The 23,019-nt window shown below is 45.8% G+C and overlaps 1 protein-coding gene across 2 annotated transcripts in view; it reads right to left on the reverse strand.

Annotated features, from left to right (window-relative positions):
• MORN2 (MORN repeat containing 2) overlaps positions 1-23,019 on the reverse strand; it is a 219,970-nt gene that overhangs the window by 50,766 nt on the left and 146,185 nt on the right. For both annotated transcript variants that reach the window (XM_029594370.1, XM_029594369.1), the window contains one exon: positions 3,788-3,924. In XM_029594370.1, coding sequence (XP_029450230.1) covers positions 3,788-3,924 — 137 coding nt within the window. The remainder of the gene's footprint in view (positions 1-3,787; positions 3,925-23,019) is intronic.

Genomic DNA, 23,019 nt, shown 5'->3' on the forward strand with positions numbered 1-23,019 from the left:
CCTTTCTTTCATGTCATTAAGTAGGCCAGATGCATGTGACTATTAGAGTCTGTTCATCTATAGTTATTGCAAAGGTTCTCTGTGCCTTTTACAAAGCATCACATGTCAAGTGTATAAGATATTTTTTTACAATCCTCATATTGAGTCTCTAAGTGAAAGGAATCCATTTTGATCCTCTTCAGGAAGATATTAAGTGAATTCCTGACTGTTAAGCATGAAGGAAAGAGAAAAACCTCACTAAAGCACACTGACTCAAAAAGAGAGGGAAATTTTGCTATGGGAGCTAAACCAGTGAAAAATATAGCTGCTATGAAAGTGAAATGTGTTTAGATGGCTATGCTGGAAAATGACAAACTAAGCCAGATTGCACAAATGTGGGGATGCAGGCTCTACCATGTATGTGCAGAGATATCCTCAAGGAGTTTCCTAGAAAGCTCTGAAAAAGAGTTTTGCATATCAGTTCTGTCCAATAAAGTCACTCATAATTGTTACTCCAGCGAATTGCTTGCCTTCAGAAAAAAGCCATTCATCTGTAATGTAAGCCTAAGTGTCATAGCTTTGGATGCACGGATGAAAATCGCACAATCTGATTGGCTAGAATGTTGTTGCATGTATTAATGGGTAGGAGATGCATATACCTAAAGTACTCATCTTTTCTCTGTTAAAATTACTTTATAATTTTTTTTACACTTTGATATATGTGGGGTAGTTATCACTTCTGCAATCAAATATATAATGGAGATGAAAAATGTGATATTTGTGGCTTAGACTGCTGTCAGTCCCTTCCTATAAAATGAAGAACAGAGAGCATGGACATCTTGTGTAAATTATATCTTATGAACACAAGCATAAGATTATTGTAAATACATTTATATATACCGTAAAAGAAATTCATCTCAATTAATTAAGTGTACCAAATTCTTGTTACGTCCAAACGATAATGTTTAGCAAAAGTGTGCAAAGATTTCCAAGTCGCCGCTCTACAAATTTCTTGAAGTGAAACACAATGAATCTCGGCCCAAGACGCTGCCTGAGAGCGTATCGAATGTGCCTTAAGACCATCAGGAACTGGACGACCATTACAAATGTATGCCGAAGCAATGGCTTCCTTCAACCACCGTACAATGGTAGCCTTAGAAGCCTGATAGCCCTTCTTAGGACTGCTCCATAGAACAAAAAGGTGGTCAGAAAGACGAAAGACATTAGTGATCTCTAAATAATGTAAAAGCACTCGGCGGACATCAAGTCTTTTTAAGTCCCGTGATTGAGAAGAAGATTTATCCAAATCTGGGAAGGCTGGCAATTCAACAGATTGAATGAGATGAAAAGAGGAAACCACTTTGGGTAAAAAGGATGGTACTGTGTGCAATGATATACCTGAATCTGAAATTCTCAAGAAAGGCTCACAGCAAGACAATGCCTGAATTTCTGAAATGCGTCTAGCAGAACAAATTGATACGAGAAACACTGCCTTGAGCGTTAAGTCCTTCAAAGTTATTCGCTTAAGGGGTTCAGAAGGGATTAAATTGCTCAAACAACTAATTTTATTGTGGTCAATATTCAAAGGCATTTATCCAGGTAACTTGGAAATGCCAACTTTTCAATATTGCAGGCATTTATCTGGATACATTTTAGCCAGATATGTCATTATCCATTTAAAATTTAGGTGAATAAATTGTGGGTGTTTGGGGGACATTCCGGGGTGGGGATAAGTTAGCCAGGAAATGTATCCAGCTATTAGGAGTTTAGACATAAGTTACATAGAAATGATGGCAGAAGAAGACCAAACGGCCCATCCAGTCTGCCCAGCAAGTTTTGCACTTTTTTTTTCTCATACTTATCTGTTACTCTTGGCCCTTATTAGTAACCTTTTGGTTCTATTTCCCTTCCACCCGCACCATTAATGTAGAGAGCAACGTTGGAACTGCATCTAAGTGAAATATTTAGCTTAATTAGTTAGGGGTAGTAACCGCTGCAATAAGCAAGCTACACCCATGCTTATTTGTTTACCCAGACTATGTAATGCAGTCCTTGTTGGTTGTTGTAAACAGAGCTCTGACCCCGACATGATTTGAATACGCAACCTTCTGATCTGGAGTCGGACGTGCTACCGTTGCGCCACAAGGTCCTCTAGCCAGCCCCAGGAGCAGGTCCAAAATTATCCGGGAAGGTATTCTCAGATAACTTTACACTTAGCTTATTACTGATATATGCACAAGAATATTGATGGTTAAAGGTCAATATGCAGTAAGCTGACAAGTTAGCTGGATAATTTGTCCCAGATATTCAGCGGGATAAAAGTACCACTGAATATCCCCGATTAAAGTTATCCAGCGACCTTTAGCCAGATAATTTTAAACTTAACTGGCTATCTTTGAATATCACTCATTAGGTTTAAAGTTATCTGGCTAAAGTAAGTCAGACAAGTTTATTCGGCGATATTCAGTGGAACGTTTATCCTGCTGAATATCCCAGATAACTTATCCAGCTAACTTTAGCTGGACAATTTCTGTTCTATAATTTTTTTAATATTTGCCTCATTATAAATAAGAAGCATGCTTTCACTGTCACTACACAGAGAATTTGCTAATGATGTTATTTATTAAGATAATATATCATGACTAAGATTTCTACAACAAACATTCACTAGAATATAAAAAACGTATTGGAACTAATTTTCAAAATATTTAGGTTCATGACTTTTGAAGTTAGATTCCTAAACTGGCCTTTTTAAAAGTTTTCTAAGGCTGAGTTCTTAAATTTAGGCACCTAGAGAAACTAGGAGCCTAAATTTTATGGCCCTAAAGAGTGAGTAGCTACAGGGGTGGAGTTAGGGAAGGGAAACAAACAGCTAAATTTGAAATCCTTTGCGAGCAGGGAAAACGGGGGTTGTGTGCTGCGCACATTTTAGAAGAGGTCTGGCTGCGCGTGTAACCCCTCTTACGCGCACAATAGCCAGGCCTCTCTCAAAGGGCGGTCTGGGGGTGGGGAGGGGCGGTCCAGGGGGCGGGGTGGAGCTGGAGGCTGCCGGAACAGCAGCCATTTGCCGCTGTGCCCAGGGGATCGCATGCCGGCAGCCTACTGGTGCACGCAACTTACGCCAGCTCAGGAGCTGGCATAAGTTCCGAAATAAAGAAAATTACAAAAGGTAGGGCTTTCAAAGGGGTCGGGAAGAGGGAGGGGTCGGGTAGGTAGAGGGGGATGAAAGTTCCCTCCCAATCTGCTCCTTATTTGGAGTGGACTGGGAGGGAACTGGCGGAGGCCCGATCTGATCGCTGTGCATAAACTGAGGAAATCTAACACCCCCCCCCCCCCCCCCGTGCGCACCGGCCCAGATTTTATAACATGCTTATACAAGTATGTGCGCACATGGACACGTGCATGTATTTTTTAAAAATCTACCCGAAAGTTAGGAGTTTAGCATGGATTTTCAGAATTTACTACTTGATTGACTAAGGCTTTTCTCTCATTCTGTGTCTATGGGGAAAATACCTTTATGAATCTGGCCCTTGGTATCCTAAATTTAGGAAAATGAATAGCAGCCCTAAAATTTAGAAGCCTAAGTTGGCCACCAGTGAAGAGAGGGAGTGGGGGTTAGGTCTAGGGAGTAAAAAAGCATGTATGCATGTGATTTCCAAAAAGGATGAGTGCTATTTTACCTCCCTTTGGCCGCCAATCTAAATAGTTTCTCTTTGAAAAGTAGCTGCTAGTACTCACGGTAGAAATACCTGTGTTCATTGCAATTGCTCAGGCTAGCTGAAAATTGTTTACAGTTTACTTAACTTACTTGTTCTCATTAAAGCTTCCTGTATACTTGGCTCCATTTGGAAAAATGTAGGTCCCGGTTCCATGAAACATGTTGTTAGTGAACCCTCCTTCATACACTGCACCTGAAGGATGTTCAAGCCTTCCAATGCCATTCATCTGTATTGAACAAACAGAGTGATGATGACCTGGCTAACATTCCTCCGAACATCACTGCCTATCTGTAGCTGAAATATATCCTCAACTATGACTAGAACACTTATACTTAAAATATAACATGCTTATTGTAATTCTTAGTGCACTGACTTTCCCTACTTATAAAAAGTGATAGCACAGTTTTTATTTCATGTCTTCCATAGTCTTTCCTAAATATCCTGTCTTTTTTCCCTCCCTCCCAATTCCAACACCTTTAAATTGATCACAACAATAGAAACAAAGTATTATGCTATACTATCTCCATCTTCTTCCCCTTGGTGGTAGATACAGAGATCATTTAGAGCAGTGGTAGCCAATTCCAGTCCTTCAAAGCCACATACAGGCCTGATTTTCAGGATATCCACAATGAATATGCATGAGATAGATCTGCATGCATATTCATTGTGGATATCCTGAAAACTTGACCTGTTTGTGGCTCTTGAGGACCAGAGTTGGCCACTCCTGATTTAGAGCCTGATTCAATATCCTTTTCCCAATAGGCACAGAATAGGAGGAGCCTTCCTGAACTGGATCTTTATTGGCCTACTTTTCTAAGAAAACTAAAAAGTCATGGGATAGGAGCGATGTCCTTTTGTGGATTATAAACTGATTAAAAGACAGGAAACAGAGAGTAGGATTAAATGGTCAATTTTCCCAGTGGAACAGGGTAAACAGTGGAGTGCCTCAGGAATCTGTACTTGGACCGGTGCTTTTCAATTATATTTATAAATGATCTGGAAAGGAATATGACGAGTGAGGTTATCAAATTTGCGGATGGTACAAAATTGTTCAGAGTAGTTAAATCACAAGCAGATTGTGATAATTATAGGAGGACCTTGCAAGACTGGAAGATTGGGCATTCAGATGGCAGATGAAATTTAACGTGGACAAGTGCAAGGTGTTGCATATAGGGAAAAATAACCCTTGCTGTAGTTACACGATGTTAAGTTCCATATTAGGAGTTACTACCCAGGAAAAAGATCTAGGCATCATAGTGGATAATATTTTGAAATCGTCAGCTCAGTGTGCTGCAGCAGTCAAAAAAGCAAACAGAATGTTAGGAATTATTAGGAAGGGAATGGTTAACAAAACGGAAAATATCATAATGCCTCTGTATCGCTCCATGGTGAGACCGCACCTTGAATACTGTGTACAATTCTGGTTGCCGCATCTCAAAAAAGATATAGTTGCAATGGAGAAGGAACAGAAAAGGACAAACAAAATGATAAAAGGGATGGAACAATTCTTCTATGAGAAAGGCTGAAGAGGATATGGCTGTTCAGTTTGGAGAAGGAGACAGCTGAGGGGGGATATGATAAAGGTCTTTAAAATCATGAAATGTCTTGAACGAATAGATGTGAATCGGTTATTTCCACTTTTGGATAATAGAAGGACCAGGGGGCACTCCATGAAGTTAGCAAGTAGCACATTTAAGACTAATCAGAGAAAATTATTTTTCACTCAATGCACAATTAAGCTCTAGAATTTGTTGCCAGAAGATATGGTTAGTGCAGCTAGTGTAGCTGGATTTAAAAAAGGTTTGGATAACTTCTTGGAGGAGAAGTCCATTAACTGCTATTAATAAAGTTGACTTAGGGAATGGCCTCTGCTATTACTGGCATCAGTAGCATGGGATCTTCTTGGTGTTTGGGTACTTACCAGGTTCTTGTGGCCTGGTTTGGCCTCTGTAGGAAACAGGATGCTGGGCTTGATGGACCCTTGGTCTGACCCAGCATGGAAATTTCTTATGTTCTTACCCTTTCTTAAAAATGTAGGGAAGACTTCATTTCATTATTTTTTAATTGTTCAACTTAACCATTCCTCTATATTATAGTCATACATCTCAGAGTAACACCATATTTTCGTTTTGGAACTATATTTAGTTACTCTGAGTTTCCAGTTTTTACATCATCCTAATTATAGCTAGGAACTGCTCCACTGTTGTTCCTTGCTCATCTGTCTCAAGAATTCTGTTGTGCACAAGACCAAAAGCTGTAAAGTCAATCACCTAGAAAGTGTAATTGCAGAAAGTAAATTTCCTTAATTGTAAACACAGTTCTCTGTAGACAGCAGAGAAGAATTAGCTATTATGGATGCATGATGTCATCCTACAGCACCAACACAGACCCAGTACTCAAAGCTCAGTAAATCCTTTACTGAGCTCTGAGAGTTGAGTCTGTAAAAGCTTTACTGAGCCTGTGTGAGAGCACCTGCATGCGCAGGCTGCCTCGTGAGCTCCTCATTCTCTTCCAAAGCTTAAGCTTTAACTTAGTAGTCAACTCTCCAGGAAGGGAGGCAGGTGGACAGGTAATAAGAATGGCTAATTTGCCCTGCTGTTTGTTTATGTATTTAAAATTGCTTATTGCCTGCACCATCTAATGTTCGGGGCAGGGTACATAAAAGCATATATAAAAATGAGCAATACATAGAAATAGATTAACAATGATAGATAATTGCTGAGGGTTACAGTTGGAAAAACATATAGAAAACCATGATAATTCGGGAATTATAGGTTAGGGTGAAGGTGAAAAGACTGCAGTAAATAAGAATGTTTTCAATGATATTTTAAACTCTTTCAGGTTTCAAAGCTATAGTGGAAGGGAGTGCCATTGCACTGGGCCAGCTGTAGAGAAAGCTTTTGCGTGTCTATGGGGAACTCCATTTATAGGTAAGCAAACTTGCTTTTTTCGTTAACCAGGAGGCATGTATTACCATTATGCTTGGGGAGTCCCAAACTGACAGTTGTATAGCAGAAGCACTTATTAAAAGACAACCTGGCCCCAGTAGGTGGAGAGTGCACAACTAGATGAACAACCTGCCCAGAAATGCTTGTCCAAAGTTACTGTCTTCTTAAGACATACTATCTGGACAATAACAGGACATGAAGGTGTGAACACACGACCAAGCAGCAGTTTTGCATATGTCCTCAGCAGAGGGGGGGCTGGAGAACAGCCACTGAAGTTGCCATGGCTCTCATTTGATAAGCCTTGACAGAGTCTGTAAGCCAGCCAGCTCAGAATAGTGCACTATACCACCCGCTAGCCAAATGGACAGAGTTCATTTGGCAACTGCCCTTCCTAATCTACTGGGCTCAAAGAACATGGTGAGTCCTCTCTAGGTATTATGCCAGAGCTCTCTTACAGTCCCAGGAGTGATGTGTCCATTCTCCTTTGTGTGTGTGTGGTCTTGGAAAGATTGCAGGTAGCATAATAATTTGATTAATGTGAAATGCCAATAGCACTTTCAGAATAAACTTGGGATTAGTTTAGAGAATCAGTATATTATGAAAAAACTGCTGACTATGAAACCAGATCCTGTAATTCACTTACTCTTCATGTCAAAGTGGCAGCTGTGAGAAACAGTACTGTAACGCTGTGGATGGAAGGGAGCACCAGGGGGCACTCCCCAGCGCGGAACAAGAAATGTGTGCCCCTGTGGCGAGACGGCCCAAGTCTGGGAACTGGAACGGAGAACTTCTACTGAACCTGCACGCCCAGGTGAGACCGTCAACACAATGATGGTCTCTTGAACAGTCCTCCGACCGTTCCAAGCCCTTTTGGACTGCTGCTGGGAACGACAAGGGCGGCAGGCCGGACAGAGGACAAGGGCGGACGGAGACATCTGGCACAGGACAAAACTCAGACATAGGAAGACAAAGACTCAGGCTTGGATGTAGACTAAGACTCAGGTGATGAGGTAGACAAAGACTCTAAGGCCATTACCGAAGGGCGCCCTCCACAGCCAATCAAGGCCAGGCATAGCCCACAACTTGGACTGACAAGATAGAGTTCATTCGAGGACAAAGGCAAACTTGGCTTGGAGATAGCTGAAGACTCAGACGTTGAGGACGCCGAAGGCTCAAGGGTTGAAAACGCTGATCTGAGACGGAACATGGATAGGACAAAATGACTCCTCAGCAGCATCTGTTGGAAAGGCCCACCAGCACCCTACACACCCCAACCGGAGTGGTCGTGGACCACTGGGCCACTACGTGCCCTACCAGCCCAGCCGGGCTGGTCGCGGATCTCGAGGGACGGGTCAGAATGGAGCTGAAGACATCTGGAACAACTTGGAGACAGGAACAACAGGGAAGCAGAAGACATCAGGAGAACATCTGGACGAAGAGTCGGGATCCCACATGGAACAGAGTGCTTAGGAGGAGAACAAATGTGGAGTCCTAGGGAGGACTTACTCCTTGCAAAGGCGAAGCTGGAATGACGGTGGAAGCCATTTGTAGGCTGAAGCAGGAAACACCCAAGGAGGAGCTCGCAGGAGGAGCCAGAGGGACCACTCCCTGCTGGCCCTTTAACTCCAGGGAGGAGGTGCGGCCCTGCACTTAAGGAGAGGAAGCAAGACGTCTGCAGGACCATGGACAGTAGCCCTGCAGATGCTAACACTGAGAAGCAGGGGCTGGGCCTCTGCGCAGGCCCCAAAGTGGGAGGTGGCTTCCCTGTCGCACAGGAAGAACTGAGGGTGGCTCCAGCCACGAGGGAATGTCAGGGATCCAGGCCTCTCCCCCAGAGGGGGCAAGGTAACTTTGGCGGCCTCCAGGCTGCGTGGAATGCTGTCGGTGGCCACCTGGTCCACCAGGAACAGTAGTGCGGCTCTGGCCGCGCAGGGAGAGTGTCAGCGGCCTCCAGGCCATGCAGGAAATCACAGTCAGCTCCAGCCATGAGAGAGAGAGCTCTGGCGTGGCTCCAGCCACGCCGGCACGATGGCAGCCTCCTGCTGCTGCCAGGAACTTCGGCACGGCTCTAGCCGTGAGGGAATGCAGAGGCGCGGCTCCTGCCACATACAGAGAGCAGGGACAGCCTCTGGGCTGCAGGAAAAGAAGAGGAAAAAGGTGGAGAAGCTGTCCGTGCAGCTAACACAGGGCAGATTCGTAACAAGTGCTTTTCAGATGAGAAACATCAAGTCCACTGATTCAAGAGAATTGAAAGGATGGACTGTCCTACAAAAAGAATATGGTGTTTCCATTTTTAGTGGTGTTATCTACAGGCCACTGACTCAAACAGAAGAACTGGACAGTGAACTCATTGAGGATAACCAAAAGGTGGGAAAGAAGGGCAAAGTGTTGCTTGCTGGAGATTTTAATTTGCCGAATATGGATTGGAGTATCCCTTCTGCGAAATCTGCGAGAAGTAGAGAGATAGTCAATGCCCTTCAAAAGGCTCTGCTCAAACAAATGGTAATGGAACCCATGTAATACTTGATCTGGTACTCACTAATGGTGGTAATGTCTGTAATGTTTGTGTAGGGGCTCACCTGAACACCAGTTAACATCAGACGGTGTGGTTCGATTCACACAAAGACCTGAGTTTTGAATTTAAAAAATACTGAGCCTTCATCAGTGTTGTCCAAATGGGGACTTACCTGGAGGAAGAACTGGAAGACTGAGAGAAAATGGATGAGGTGGAACAACAGTGGGCCAAGTTAAAAAGAGCTATTTCAAAGGCAACAAATCCATATGTTAGAAAAGTAAACGAGAGTAAGAGGAAAAAGAAACCGATCTGGTTCTCTAAGGAGGAGACTGAAAAAATAAAAGCAGAAAGAATAGTGTTCAAAAAATATAAAAGATCCTTAAAAAAAGAACACAGGGAAGAATATTTGTCAAAACTGAGGGACATGAAGAAAGAAATAAGGAAAGCAAAAGGTCAAGCAGAAGAAAGGATGGCCAAAGAGGTAAAGTGAGAAAATAAAACATTTTTCAGATATATCGGTGAAAGAAGGGAGATCAAAAGTGGTATAGTGAAACTGAAAGGTGACAAGGAACAATGTGTAGAGAGTGACATAGAAATGGTGGAAATATTAAACAAATATTTCAGTTTGGTATTCACTAAAGAACACCCTGGAGAAGAACCATTGTTGGTTAATAAGACCGTATATGGGCATGGAATAGATGAAACACCATTTACAGAAAAGAATATATGGGACGAGCAAGGAAAACCAAAAATGGACAAGGCCATGCAACTGGATGAGATGTGCTGGCGGATCCTCTGAAAGATCTTTTCAATAGATCCCTGGAAACAGGAGTGTTGCTGCAAGATTGGAGAAGAGCAGTAGTGGTCTCGCATCACAAGAGTGGTAGTAGAGAGGAGGCCGAAAACTACAGATTGGTTAGCTTTCACCTCTGTGGTGGGAAAATTAATGGAGACTCTGCTAAAGGAAAGGATAGCGAACTGTCTACAATCTAGTGGGTTGCTGGACTCGAGGTAGCATAGATTCATCAGGGGAAGGTTCCGTCAGACAAATCTGATTGATTTTTTTGATTGGGTGACTAGAGAATTGGATCGAGGAAGCGTGCTCAATGTGATCTACTTGGATTTCAGCAAAGCTTTTGATATAGTCCAACACAGGAGGCTTGCGAATAAAATGAGAAGCTTGGGAGACAGTGCCAAGGTGATGGTGTGGATTATGAACGGGTTGACTGATAGGAGACAGAATGTAATGGTAAATGGAACCTACTCTGAAGAGAAAACCGTGTTAAATGGCATGCCACAGGGTTCAGATTTGGGACCAAATCTGTTCAATATCTTTGTGAGTGATATTGTGGATGGGATAGAGAGTAAAATTTGTCTATTTGCAATGATATTAATATTTGCAATAGAGTGGACATGTCTGAAGGAGTAGAGACAGTGAAAAGGGATTTAAAAAAGCTGGAAGAATGCTTGAAGGTGTTGCGTTCGTGCCTGCTTTCGTCCTCGCTCCACCCTCTCTACCTGTGCGGCAACTCCCTCCATGCCTGATGGACGGCTTGATGCCACGGCATCTCCATGCTGCTTCTCCCTGGCGTCCCTGGGCCAGTTCGACACTGCGGATCCGCCATGTTCCTGATGACGTAGGGTGCGCGCTCCGAAGTATGTACCAGCAAGGGCGCGAACCTCAGGGGCATCCCCCTGTATTGACGTCATCTGCTTCCAATATGAAAGGTCTTTACTTTTGCTAACAGATCGAGTTAGCAAGGACTCCAACTGGACTAGCTTCTGCTGTCCAAGACTACTTTGCACCCAAAGGATTGCTTGCGGGATTTCCATCGGACCCGCTTCGCTCTTGCAACATTGCCTCTGCGGACCTACCAGGGGTACCCGCTCCTCGGGGGCCTCATTCTCTTTCTCTATTTCAGATTACAGAAAGGAACCGGTGCTCACTCCTCGAGGGCTCATGTTCCTAAACTCTCTGAAGACTCGCCATTGCCTGGAAGCGATCACAAGAGACGGACATTGTGAGTTCTTATTTCAGACTACAGATAGGAACCGGTACTCACTCCTCGAGGGCCCATGTTCCTAAACTCTCTGAAGACTCGCCATTGCCTGGAAGCGATCGCAAGAGATGGACATTGTGAGTTATTTTTTCAGACTACCGATAGGAACCAGTACACGCTCCTCGAGGGCCTATGTTCCTGAATACTCTGAAGATTCTCCTTGTCCAGAAGCTATTGCATGTACAGACATTGTGAGTTACTTTTTCAGAAGGTATATAGGAACTGGCACTCGCTCCTCAAGGGCCTATGTTCCTGAACACTCTGAAGATTCTCTGTTGACTAGAAGCTATTCTAGATACAGATTATTGTGAGTTACCACCGCTCTCTCAGAGCTTTCCCTGGAACCAGGTACTCGCTCCTCGAGGGCCTAACCCTTTCCAGCTACTGAGCCATCTCAAGACCTTATGTGAGTTATCACCTAGTACTGGCTATGTTTATCTGCATACCCTGTCTATTTACTATCTACTGTCTCTTTGCAGCTCAGCAACTTTGGATTCTCAGTTCCAGTATCGGAGGGACTTCAGCCCTGCCGGGCATACCAGCTCACTACTGCCACCTTTGGTGGTTATACTACCTATCTAATAAAAAGAGCTATCTGTGTCTGTCTCCATACTCCAGCCTAGCCGGTGGTCCCTCTCGGGACTCCCTCCTGGGGGCGCTGTCATCTGCCATCGGCCCAAAGATTCACCTATCTACTTTCTGTCCAGCTGAGCACCATCTCCAATACTCCGCTGGTACAGATTGCCAACTCTGCAGTCTACATCATAGCATATTGCCATTCCTTAGCACAGTGGTTCTCAACCTTTTTTCTGTCGGGACACACCTGACAGATGGTTCTCACATGCATGACACAGTGACCCATGATCGTCATGGGGCTAGATGTAAAAGTACAGTTTGCATCCATGGGAACCCCCCTGACCCGCAATAATGGATGTAAAGCAGAATTATGACATTCCCCATACAACTCACCCTACAAAAAAGATATTCTTGTTCTGGTGTCATCTCAGTAACAGCAACTTGTGTACAGGCCTTGAAAGGCCTTGCATTCTGTTGAGAACAGGCCTCGAAGGCCTTGCATTCTGTTGAGAACAGTGTTTTTCGTGTGCCCATGGGCCTCAGCCCGGACCAGACCTTCAGGACCGAGCAAAGGGTTGACTGTGGTTCCGTGTGGCTGAACAATCGTGCCCTCGGCCAGGCCGGCAAGCTCCCATGGCCAACATCCAAGGATGTTGGAAGGTGAATGGTCCTCCGACCATTCCGGGCCCTTTCGGACCTGCTGTGAGCAGCAAGGAGCAGCAGGCCTGGCCTGAGGTTGAGGGCAGACGGACCTTGAGACGCAGACATGAAGATTAATGCGACTGCATCACATGGCACAAAGACTTGGGTTGATGCAACAGCATCACATGGCACGAAGACTTGGATTGATGCAGCGGCATCCATGGACGAAGATTCGGGGTTGATGCAACGGCATCCATGGCGAAGACACATGGCTGATGCAACGGCATCCATGGCGAAGACACATGGCCGATGCAACGGCAACCATGGCGAAGACACTTGACATCCACATAGACAACACAAGGCATGGACATTGGCACTGTCTCTCAGGGCGCCCTACTCAGGCCACCCGCGGGACTGAGTCACGGACCACCCTGTCCCAGTACGTGCCCTACACAGCCCCAGAGGCTGGTCACGGACCACGACGGGAGCGGGACAGCACAGGAACAAACATCCGGGACATGATGGCTCAGGAGCACAGGACAACCGTCCACCAGCAGGCTAGTCCACTCAGGAGTACTGCATCTGAGGGATCCCCGGCCTACCGGACCAGAAGGCTCGAGAGCGTTGAAGACGAGGCGTAGGAAGGAACATCAAGGAAGGCAGGAACACCAGGACGTGGAAGATCAAGACACCTGGACGAGGACCTCAGGCACGAAGACATAACATGGCGTGACGAGAAGACAGCACGATGAGGAGCTCCACAAGACAAGAAGACCTTACACAGGCTCTGGCAGGCAGGAGCCTCCAGAGCGAAGACTCCACGACGATGCAAGGCCTTCGAGGCCTGTTCTCAACAGAATGCAAGGCCTTTCGAGGCTTGTACACAACAGAATGCAAGGCCAGGAACAACAAACGGAGCAGCCCTTTATAGGGCTGGTACAGGAAACAGTCAGCAAGGTGGGGCCAAGACACTTCCTGTGTCTGGCCCTTTAAATCCTGAAGAAGGGCGCGCGCTGGCGCCTAAGGAGAGTGCAGGAGCTGTGCAGGACCGCGGACAGCGGCCTGCAGTGACGTAAACGCGTAGGAAGCAGGGCAGGGCCTGAGGAGCAGGCCCTGACGTCGGCAGCGGCTCCAGCCGCTGCGGGGAGCCCCGGGGGCAGCTCCAGCTGCCGGGCCAGCCCGGGGATGCGACCTTAGCGCCGCGAAGAGGAAGATGACGTCGGTGGCGTTCCCGGGCCCCGTGGGAGAAGCAGGAAGTCCGCGGCTCCGACCACAGAGCGGAGGAGAGATGCAGGCGGCCTCCGGGCCATGTCGGTGAAGAAGAGAACAGCATGGTGAGTCATGAGAGCCTGCTCGTGGGGGAACCCGCGGGCAGCGCGGTTCATAACACAACTCAAACTCCTTCTACTTCCAGGCTCAATAGCCCTACTTATGAAAAGAGAGCAGTTTACCACCAATGCATGTCCTCTTGAGAAAACACAACAAATAAGACTGATACAAACGCTTACATGCTAGTAAAATATCTCATCTTGGGAACAGACACAGAACCAACCTAACATACTCCCAGGATCTGTAGTAATGCGCACAAACTAATCCACACACAATTACACCTGTATTATGGAATACACTCAAACAGGAGCAACCCTATCTATGAAAAGGCAACACTACAAATATTAAATCAGGCCCTAAAAACCAATACATCTCTTATTAGGAAAACAGAACTAGCAAGCAGCTAGTTTTACAGAAATAATTGTAAAACTATAAGCAGAATAAATGTTACAAAACAGCTATGAACAGAATAACATCCAACAATTAAAAACTCATAAAAACTATTACAAATTCTCCAAACACCAATAAAATATTTCAAAAAAGCAGACCACATAGTATTAAATAATTTAAATGGCAGTCAATCAAGAAAAATAAACTTAAAAAGCCACCTTTACTTACTCCCTCCAGCAGCTCTCCTACTCCTCTTCCATGCAGGCCATAGCACACACCAGAAGCAGCAGTAGTGGCTAAGCTCTATACTCATGGTCCTCTTCCTTAGGGCCCATGTCTCCCACACACACACCATACCAGTCATGCCCTCATGACCAGTTTCTGTCTCTCACATACCAATCATCTCCCAAACAGTCTTTGACACACACACCAGTCACCTTCCTGAACAGTTTCTCTCATGTCATACACACACAGGCTTCCCACTCTCGTGTTCTACTTACATATACGGGCTTCTCACTCTCATAATCACGTTCTCTGTCTCACACACACACACACACACACACACATACTGACCAGTCTCTCACTCCCATGTTTGTTCTCTCCACATGCACAGGCTTCTCATTCCCATAATCACTGTCTTTCTCTCACCCACACAAACACACACCAGTTACCTGATCTCTCTCATGCATACACACACACACACACACACACACTCCCATGTCTCTTTCAGATATACAGGCTTCTCACTCCCATGCTGTGTCTCACACACACACACCCAGGTTTCTCACTCCTATGCACAGGCTTCTCATTCCCATAATCACTTTCTTTCTCTCTCTCTCACACACATACACACAAACACACACTAGTCACCTGATTTCTCTCATGCATACACACACACACACACACACACACCACAGGCTTCCCACTCCCATGTTCTTTCAGATATACAGGCTTCTCATTCCCATGCTGTGTCTCACACACACACACACCAGTCTCTCTCTCATTTCCATGCTCGTTCTCCACGTGCACAGGCTTCTCATTCCCTGAATCACATTCTTTCTCTCACATTCACACACACCAATCTTTCTCTCACACACACCGTCACCTTACCAACCAGTCTCTCTCTCTCATGCACACACACACACACACACACACAGGCTTCCCACTCCCATGCTCTCTCTCACATAATCAGGCTTCTTACGCCCATGCTTTCTTTCACACACATACCCCCACAACACCAGGCTTCTTACTCCCATGCTTTCTCACATACCCAGATTTCTCACTTCCATGCTTTTTCTCTCTCTCTCTCTCTCACACACATCAGTCACCTCCCTGAACAATGTCTCACACTCTCACATACACATCAGTCATCTCCCTGAGCAGTCACTTTCACTGTCTCTCACATATACACTCACATCAGCTCTGACCAGTTTCTCTCAATCACACACATGCTCTCAATCACACACACATTCTCTCACTTACAAACAGGCAGGCTGGCTGGCTGCTTCTCTCTCTTTCTCTCATTCACTTCCTCTCCCAGCCCCACCTCCCGAGCACAAATGGTAGCTGCAGCAGCCTCCTCCTCCAGCCCCCGCAGGCCAAGAAAGAAGAATCCCATCTGCCGCGGGAGGCTCATGCTGCTGTCTCCTTTCCCCGATTACCAGCTGCTTCGATTACATGAGGGACGATGCTGCTGCCGCCGCTGCTACTTGCCCACGTGGCACAGCTCACGGGGGACGATGCTGCTGCTACTTGTCCACACGGCACGGCTCTTTCTCCTTCCCGCGCACTGCACTGTGTATCACTTCCTGTTCCGGGTCATGGGGGAGAGGGGGGCAGATGCGGGAAGAAGAAAAGGCCAGCCGCAGGTGCCACAGCTTCTTCTTGCACCGCTGCCGTTCCCACTGGGCTTGAACGTGCTGATAGCCTGGCGACAACGGCAGCAGGGAAGGAAGAGCAGCGGGAGAGACCGGGAGCACGTGACACACCTGCTGGTGCTTGGCGACACACTGGTGTGTCGCAACACACCGGTTGAGAAGCGCTGCCTTAGCAGACCCATAGGAGGCAGTACACAACAGATTGCTACTCCTCCCCTTTGGGGAAGGGATTCTATCAGACTGCTATTCACACCTGCTAGCAGATCCCATTACAGATTGCTAATTCCTCCTTTCCAAAGGAGCCGAAACTAACAGAAGGTTTGGCAGCTGGGATTCAAGGCCAAGAAGAGCAGTCTTATCTGGAGTAATCCAAAAGAGCTGTTATGTGATGGGGGGTGAAAAATTGATATGCATGGACCAAGAGAGCAATCTTGGGTTAATAGTGTCTGACGATCTGAAGATGATGAAGCAATATGACAAGGCAATAGCTAAAGCCAGAAGAATGCTGGGCTGCATAGAAAGAGGAATAATCAGTAAGAAAAAGGAGGTGATAATTGTTATGTGCCCGACACGTGGAGGTCCGCGGGCTGGTCCCCCACTTACCCCGGGGTGTCTGGCGGCAGCATGGCTAAGGCCTAGTCGGGCGCACAATCTCCTTCTCGGCGTTCCCTCAGTGAGGGAGACGCCGCCGACTTCGATGCAGGCTCCGCCCCTAGGCGTGGGCACGCTCGCAGGTGCTCAGCCATTTAAAGGGGCTGGTGCAGGAAAGGACGGCTCCACCCCCAGGATGATGTCAGACGCCCGACTGTATTTAAACTTGCATCTCAGTCTTTTCCCTTGCCTTGCAACAAAGTTCACTCTCGGTTGAGAGCTACTAGTTGCTGCTTCCGGCTTTTGACTACTGGCTGCTGACTCCGGCTTCCGACTACTGGCTTCTGACTTCGGCTCGTCCACTGGCTTCTGACTTCGGTTCATCCACTGGCTTCTGATTCCGGCTTCTGTCCTCTGGTTCCTGACTCCAGCTTTCATCCAGGAGGCCTCTCCTAAGTCCAAGTGGCTCGGGTCCTCACAAGCTCCTCTTGGGGGGACCGTGGGCTTCCAGTGGTGAAGTTCCAGTGGGTCTCCTGGTTTCAGCTCTACTCTTCTCTATCCTCTGGAACTTCTCTTCAGGTACGACCCACAGGAGACCGCACGTAAGTCCAAGCGGCTCGGGTCCTCACGGGCTCCTCCTGGGGGAACCTCGGGCTTCCAATGGTGAAGATCCCTCCGGTCTCCTACCCTGTGCCGCCTCCCAGTTTCGACTTCCACTGTGGGCCTTCCCATGGTGTGTCATCATCTGTCCCAGCCGGCTCAAGGATCCATGAATCCAACAGTTTGCAAGGCCATGGACCCGGTGGACGTGGCGGGCTTAAAGGCCATCCCTGGAATTGCCTAATGTTTGCAGCAACAGCAAGTCTGCCTTGATGCTCTGATGGTGACAGTAGACAGACTGGCCAATCGTATTAATGGAACACCTACACTGGTACCTCCTGCGCCAGTTGCCACCGCCGATCCTGGACCAGCGACGCCCCCACAGCTGCCGACACCCTCACGGTACTCGGGGAAAGTGAAGTACTGCCGTGGATTCCTCAATCAGTGTTTCATCCAATTCAATCTGCTGCCTTCCCAGTTTTTGACGGATCAGATTGACCAGTTATATTATTTCTTTGTTGGACAGGAAGCCCCTGGCCTGGGCTTCTCCGCTATGGGAGCGTAAAGATCCCCTTCTAGGGAACCTGGAACAGTTTATCTCTGTCTTCCGACATATCTTCGATGAGCCCTCTCGCAGGCCCACTACTGCCTCTGAGTTACTTCAGCTACACCAAGGCAACCGGTCCCTTGCCGAGTATGCGGTGGAGTATGCGTGGAGGCTCACGTCCCGTCAGCCTCCATGGCATATTCTTGGAAGGTATCTCTTCAAGACTCCACAGGCCATGCGGAGAGGCCTGACGAGCAGGGGCATCTTGGCTGGTAACACTGGAGATCATGGCAGAGCCGGAGGCACCGGAGGTGACCCGAGGTTGGAGCTGGTGGCCCACCGCCGCCAGTGAAGAGGAACCAGGAGCTGGAGTCCATGCAAGAAGGTGAGAGTGCTGCACCGCGGGTCTGCCCAGGGCGGCACACGTAACATAATAATAGAGACATTAAAATATCTCAAAGGTTTCCATGCACAGGTGAGCCTTTTTCAATGGAAAGGAGGCTCTAGAATGAGTGGTCATGAGATGAGGTTGAAAGGGAGTAGACTCAGGAGTAATGTTAGGAAATGATTCTTTACAGACAGGGTGATGGATGTGTGGAACAGCCTCCCAGTGAAAGTGGTGGAGACAAAAACAGTATCTGAATTCAAGAAAGCATGGGATAAATAAAGGGGATCTCTAAGGAAGTGATGAGAATTATAATGCTAAATTAATTGGATGGAAGGGCAGACTGGATGGGCTATATGGTGTTTTTTTCTGCCATCATGTTTCTATGTTTCTAATTGCCTTTAAATGATCTCAAATTGGATTCACCAAAATAAATTAAAGCTTAATCCCAAAAAAACAGAAGTACTGCGGGTTAAAAAGAAAGATTACACTCATATCTACTCCAGAATAACCTTAGAAGGCTTCTAAGTCCCTTTCAGACACCAAGTCCGAAGCCCTGGCTTCATTTTAGACTGGAAACTTTCTACTGAGGCTCAAATACTATCCCCTTACTATATCATCCTGTTCTCAATTCCTCTAACTCCTCCCTTTCTTCGATGGCCAAGCTTTTCCAACAGTCATCCAAGTCTGCATAATCTGCCACCTGGACAACTGCAATTCCTTCTACATTGGTCTACCAAAAAAATTAAATCATTACCTATAGCTCATATAAAATTCAGGATTGTGGAGTCTTGTTAAAGTCAGCCAATTCAACTGTATCTCCCCACTCCTAAAACTTCTACACTGGCTCCAAACATCCCATTGCTCCATTTTCAAAATTCTTGTCCTAGCTTTCAAGGCACTCAAGGGCCTTCTGTCACCCTACCTCAATAACCAATTCATTCTGTACACATCTCCCTGCCAATTTCAATCACTGCCTCTCTCTCATCTGGTAATACCAGCCCCCAAAGAAATGTGGCTCTCCAGCACAAGAAAAAGACCTTTTCAGGATCAGTCTCCCCACCCTTTGGAATACTTTACCTCTAGACGTCAGGTTTGCACCTTACCTCCTCACCTTCAGAAGGAGACTCAAAACCTGCCTTTGGCTCATTACCTGACTGATTTTTGCTACTTAATCCTTACTGCACCCTGCTCTAACTCTGATATTCCTACCCTAAGTCTAACTCAACATTTGCTCCATTGTACTCATCTCCATTTACTTAGTATTCCTCCTACTTATTGTGATCCGATAGTGGACTTTTGTTAAACCCCTATCTTGCCTATCCCCCGTTATTACTGATCTGACTTTTGATACACCCCATACATATTCAGATATGCTAGATATTTTGATATACTCTTTGCCTAATATAACTTCCCACAATCTGGCTCCCTATTATTACTGATGCACACTATAACTATTGTAAACCTTATTTCGTGAACATGCTCTGAACTCTTCTCCTGGAAGAGCATGAAATAAATAAGTGACGGTGATGATATCCAATCTCTTGGTTGAATGAAAGGGAGAATGGTCTGGAGGGAGTTCATCTTGAACCTCTTATGTACAGTCTCCACAAATGCAGTATAGGTCTTAATGCCTCTAACTTCTTAGGATCAAAAATAATACCTTGTGGATAATCCCTGACCACATGCCTAAGGAGGGACAGATTTGACCACTTTCTGCTGAAAAAACAACTCCACTTTCAGTTGCAGCTGGGTGGACTGAGAAAGGATGGAGCCAAAGATGAAGTCCTTTGTGTATCGGAGGAGGGCAAAAGAAGTGTAAGCAGTAGCCATACTCCACAATCTTTAGGACTTACTGGAGACGGCAGGGAAGTGGGTTTCAAAATCATAAAACTGGTCCTAGGCTTAGGCTTTATCTGCTGCTAAGCCTTTGGCTGATGTATTTTCCTCTGGCAACTTTAGGTGGGCAGCTACTAAAAAGAGTAGGAAGAGCCTGATAATGCTCAAAAGAGCAGAAGGGACATCTTTGAAAGAATGGACACCTCTATGGAAAATACTAGCATCAGGTAGGGGCCAGTTAGTTCTCTGCCCCCACTAATAATGATTGCAACATGGATTAATGTTTTTTAATCAGAGCCATTGTCTCTCTTTCTTTGTCACCAAATAAATTGTCCCCATTACAAGGCTCATCTGGAAGATGATCATGTACATCTTCTTGGAGGCCACTAACTAGCAGCAAAGCATACCTTCAGGCACCTAAAGGAGCAACCGAAGTCCTAGCCACAGTATGAAAAACTTTATAAGCAGAACAGATGAGGTGTTCCTCACATTCCTCCACTGCTCCATGGAAGTCCACCGGCATTAAGTCTGTCAAATCTACTGGAGGTTTTACCTGTTGCATGCACCATGAAGAATTGGTGAGCTGCAATCTGGGCACTCAGCTTGCAAAACCTTCCCCCCCCCCCCCCCCCCAAACATGTTCAGTACCTTTGGTCCTTTATAGGAGGTATGTTGGCGTGATCATAAGTACTCTTAGCACATTTCAGTTAGTGGTGGAGAAACTGGATGACCACCACACCTGGGGAAGCCTGGACTTGTATTTTAAATCCAGTTTCCAGCATGACATCTGTATCTGCCACATCCTTAACTAGAGGTCCTGAAAGAATTTGTAAACCAATATAGCTGCAGAATCAATTGGAGTTTAGAGATGCTGAACCCAAAGTCATCTCTTCTTTGGGTCCTTTTCTTACCCAACACTGATAGCATCTTTGCTAGCTGATCCAAAAACTTGGAGTAGCAAATATCCTCCAGAGAAGTATGCTGAGGCAAATCAGGTAGGGAATCTGAAGAAGTCCCCATAGAATCTTCCTCCTCCTTCGATTATGGGGAAACACTAAGCCATCACTCTAAAGAAAATGAGGGTAACTGAGGAGACTTCTGCTATTCTGAGGAAGAAATATTTAGTATAAACTCAGAATGAATAAGAGTCCACTTGATTCCTTTCTGACTTGTGAGGAGAATCTGCTGGATAAGAAGAATCCATCACCTCATCGTGAGTACTTACTCCTAATCTCAGAAGTTCTTGAGGAGAGGCAAACAACTATGTAGGAACTTGGGTGACCCCACTATGGGAAAATTTCCTCCATCTTGGACAGGAAAGGTTCTAATTTCCATCTCTAGTCTCCAGCACTTAAGGAGGCAAAGAAAATCTTCACTAGCTCTGACAGCTGGGCTTTCACAGGCTGGGAAACCCTTAGCACCAGAGTTGGAGGAGAAACATCCTCTTTAGAAATCCAAATCAGTTCATCATCACTAAGGGCAAACTGTACAGTTGTGTAGGAGCTCTGTGCCTTGGTAACTGTTTCTGCTGCAGCAGCAGCTGGTTCCAATGTGCTCTATACTGGTTGCAGCGATATTGCCTGTCAAATGGGGTCCTATTCTATGGATGGTGTCAGCTGCACTTTCTGCTGCATCCTAGCTTCAGCAGCAAGTCTCCGGGGCTTATGTGTTGAAGTGCTTTTCTCTGGGATGCTATGCTGAGTGGAACGATTGCTCTAGAGTGTGTACTCCATGCTGAGGACACAGATGGTAACCTGGTAGGCCCCAGGTTTGGATCATTTGCAGATGGCACTGAATTTGTCTTCATCTTCAAGGGAGACAGCCCCAAAGGGGGTCCCTCACTTTGCTTGGAAGCTCTTCTTAGTGCATCACGCTCAACCCCAATTGAAGGCAGATTCAGGAACTGGAGCCACAAGAGGAGGAAAGGAAACTCTTCATATGCTTGCAGGAACTGAGAAGGAGGGGATTCCCACCTTGCTGCCAATGTTGAGAGCCCAATGATGCCTCACTATTGGATAAAGAGCGACTCTGCTGCCCAGCTTCCCACCAACACATGGGGCACTTACCTCTCTTTAGGTCTCCATCTTTCAGACTCAGTGCTGCTGCACCCTAGGAAACATAGGATCACAGCTATAGCAGTTGAACTAGTCATGGTCTGGATCCAGGCAGTGATGGCAGATGCTGTGCATATCCGGGAAGACATCCAGCGCTCACAAATAGAGGACTTGAAGCCATTGAATGTGGGTTTCTTGGTCTTGGACATTTTCATACTCACCCTAAATTACTTCTTTTTGTTTTTCTTTTAGAACTGAAATGTTCTGTTTAAGGGACTACCAAGGCAGTGGCAAAAAAATAGAAAAGCTACAAGGTAGCAACAAGGCACAAAGCCAAAAGTTGAAAATAATTTGAAAGGGAGACTGGGACACATCCATGCAGCAACTCCGATACAGAAAGCCTGAGGCAGTGTGCATACCTGGGAACTCCCATGCATGTTCAATAAAGTCTTTACTGGGCTCTGAAAGCTGGGTCCATGTCTACGCAATCAGATGTCACTCATGCATAATGGCTAATTCATGCCTGCTGTCGATGCAGAATGACAAGCCTACACCCCAGAGTGCCTACTTACATTCATAAAATAGGTTTGCATTGTTAAAAATGTTTTCTTTATACATTTAAAAATAAGTGGTATTGGAATATTGTGACATACCACACTGTGATTGGCCAATTTCTTGTACATAATTTCTAACAGCATTTTCTATCTGTATTCTGACGAGTTTAAAGTCTACTGTTCTATGCTGGAACTAATTATAAATAGTTAAGCTTTACAATGTGATATATGTCTAACTGCGATGTTATATTCAAGCAGCATTCTTACCCTTCCTTCTTAATTCAGTGACTTACTAGTTTCTTTTTTATTTTTTTATTTGTTGATCTTATTTTTGGATCTTATTTCTTTTTATCCTAAATTATTTCATATTTTTCTAACAGTACATAATGTCAGCATAAAAGAATAGGTGCCTTT

This window comes from Rhinatrema bivittatum, chromosome 3, assembly GCF_901001135.1.
Source record: "Rhinatrema bivittatum chromosome 3, aRhiBiv1.1, whole genome shotgun sequence".
Classification (NCBI taxonomy): domain Eukaryota; kingdom Metazoa; phylum Chordata; class Amphibia; order Gymnophiona; family Rhinatrematidae; genus Rhinatrema; species Rhinatrema bivittatum.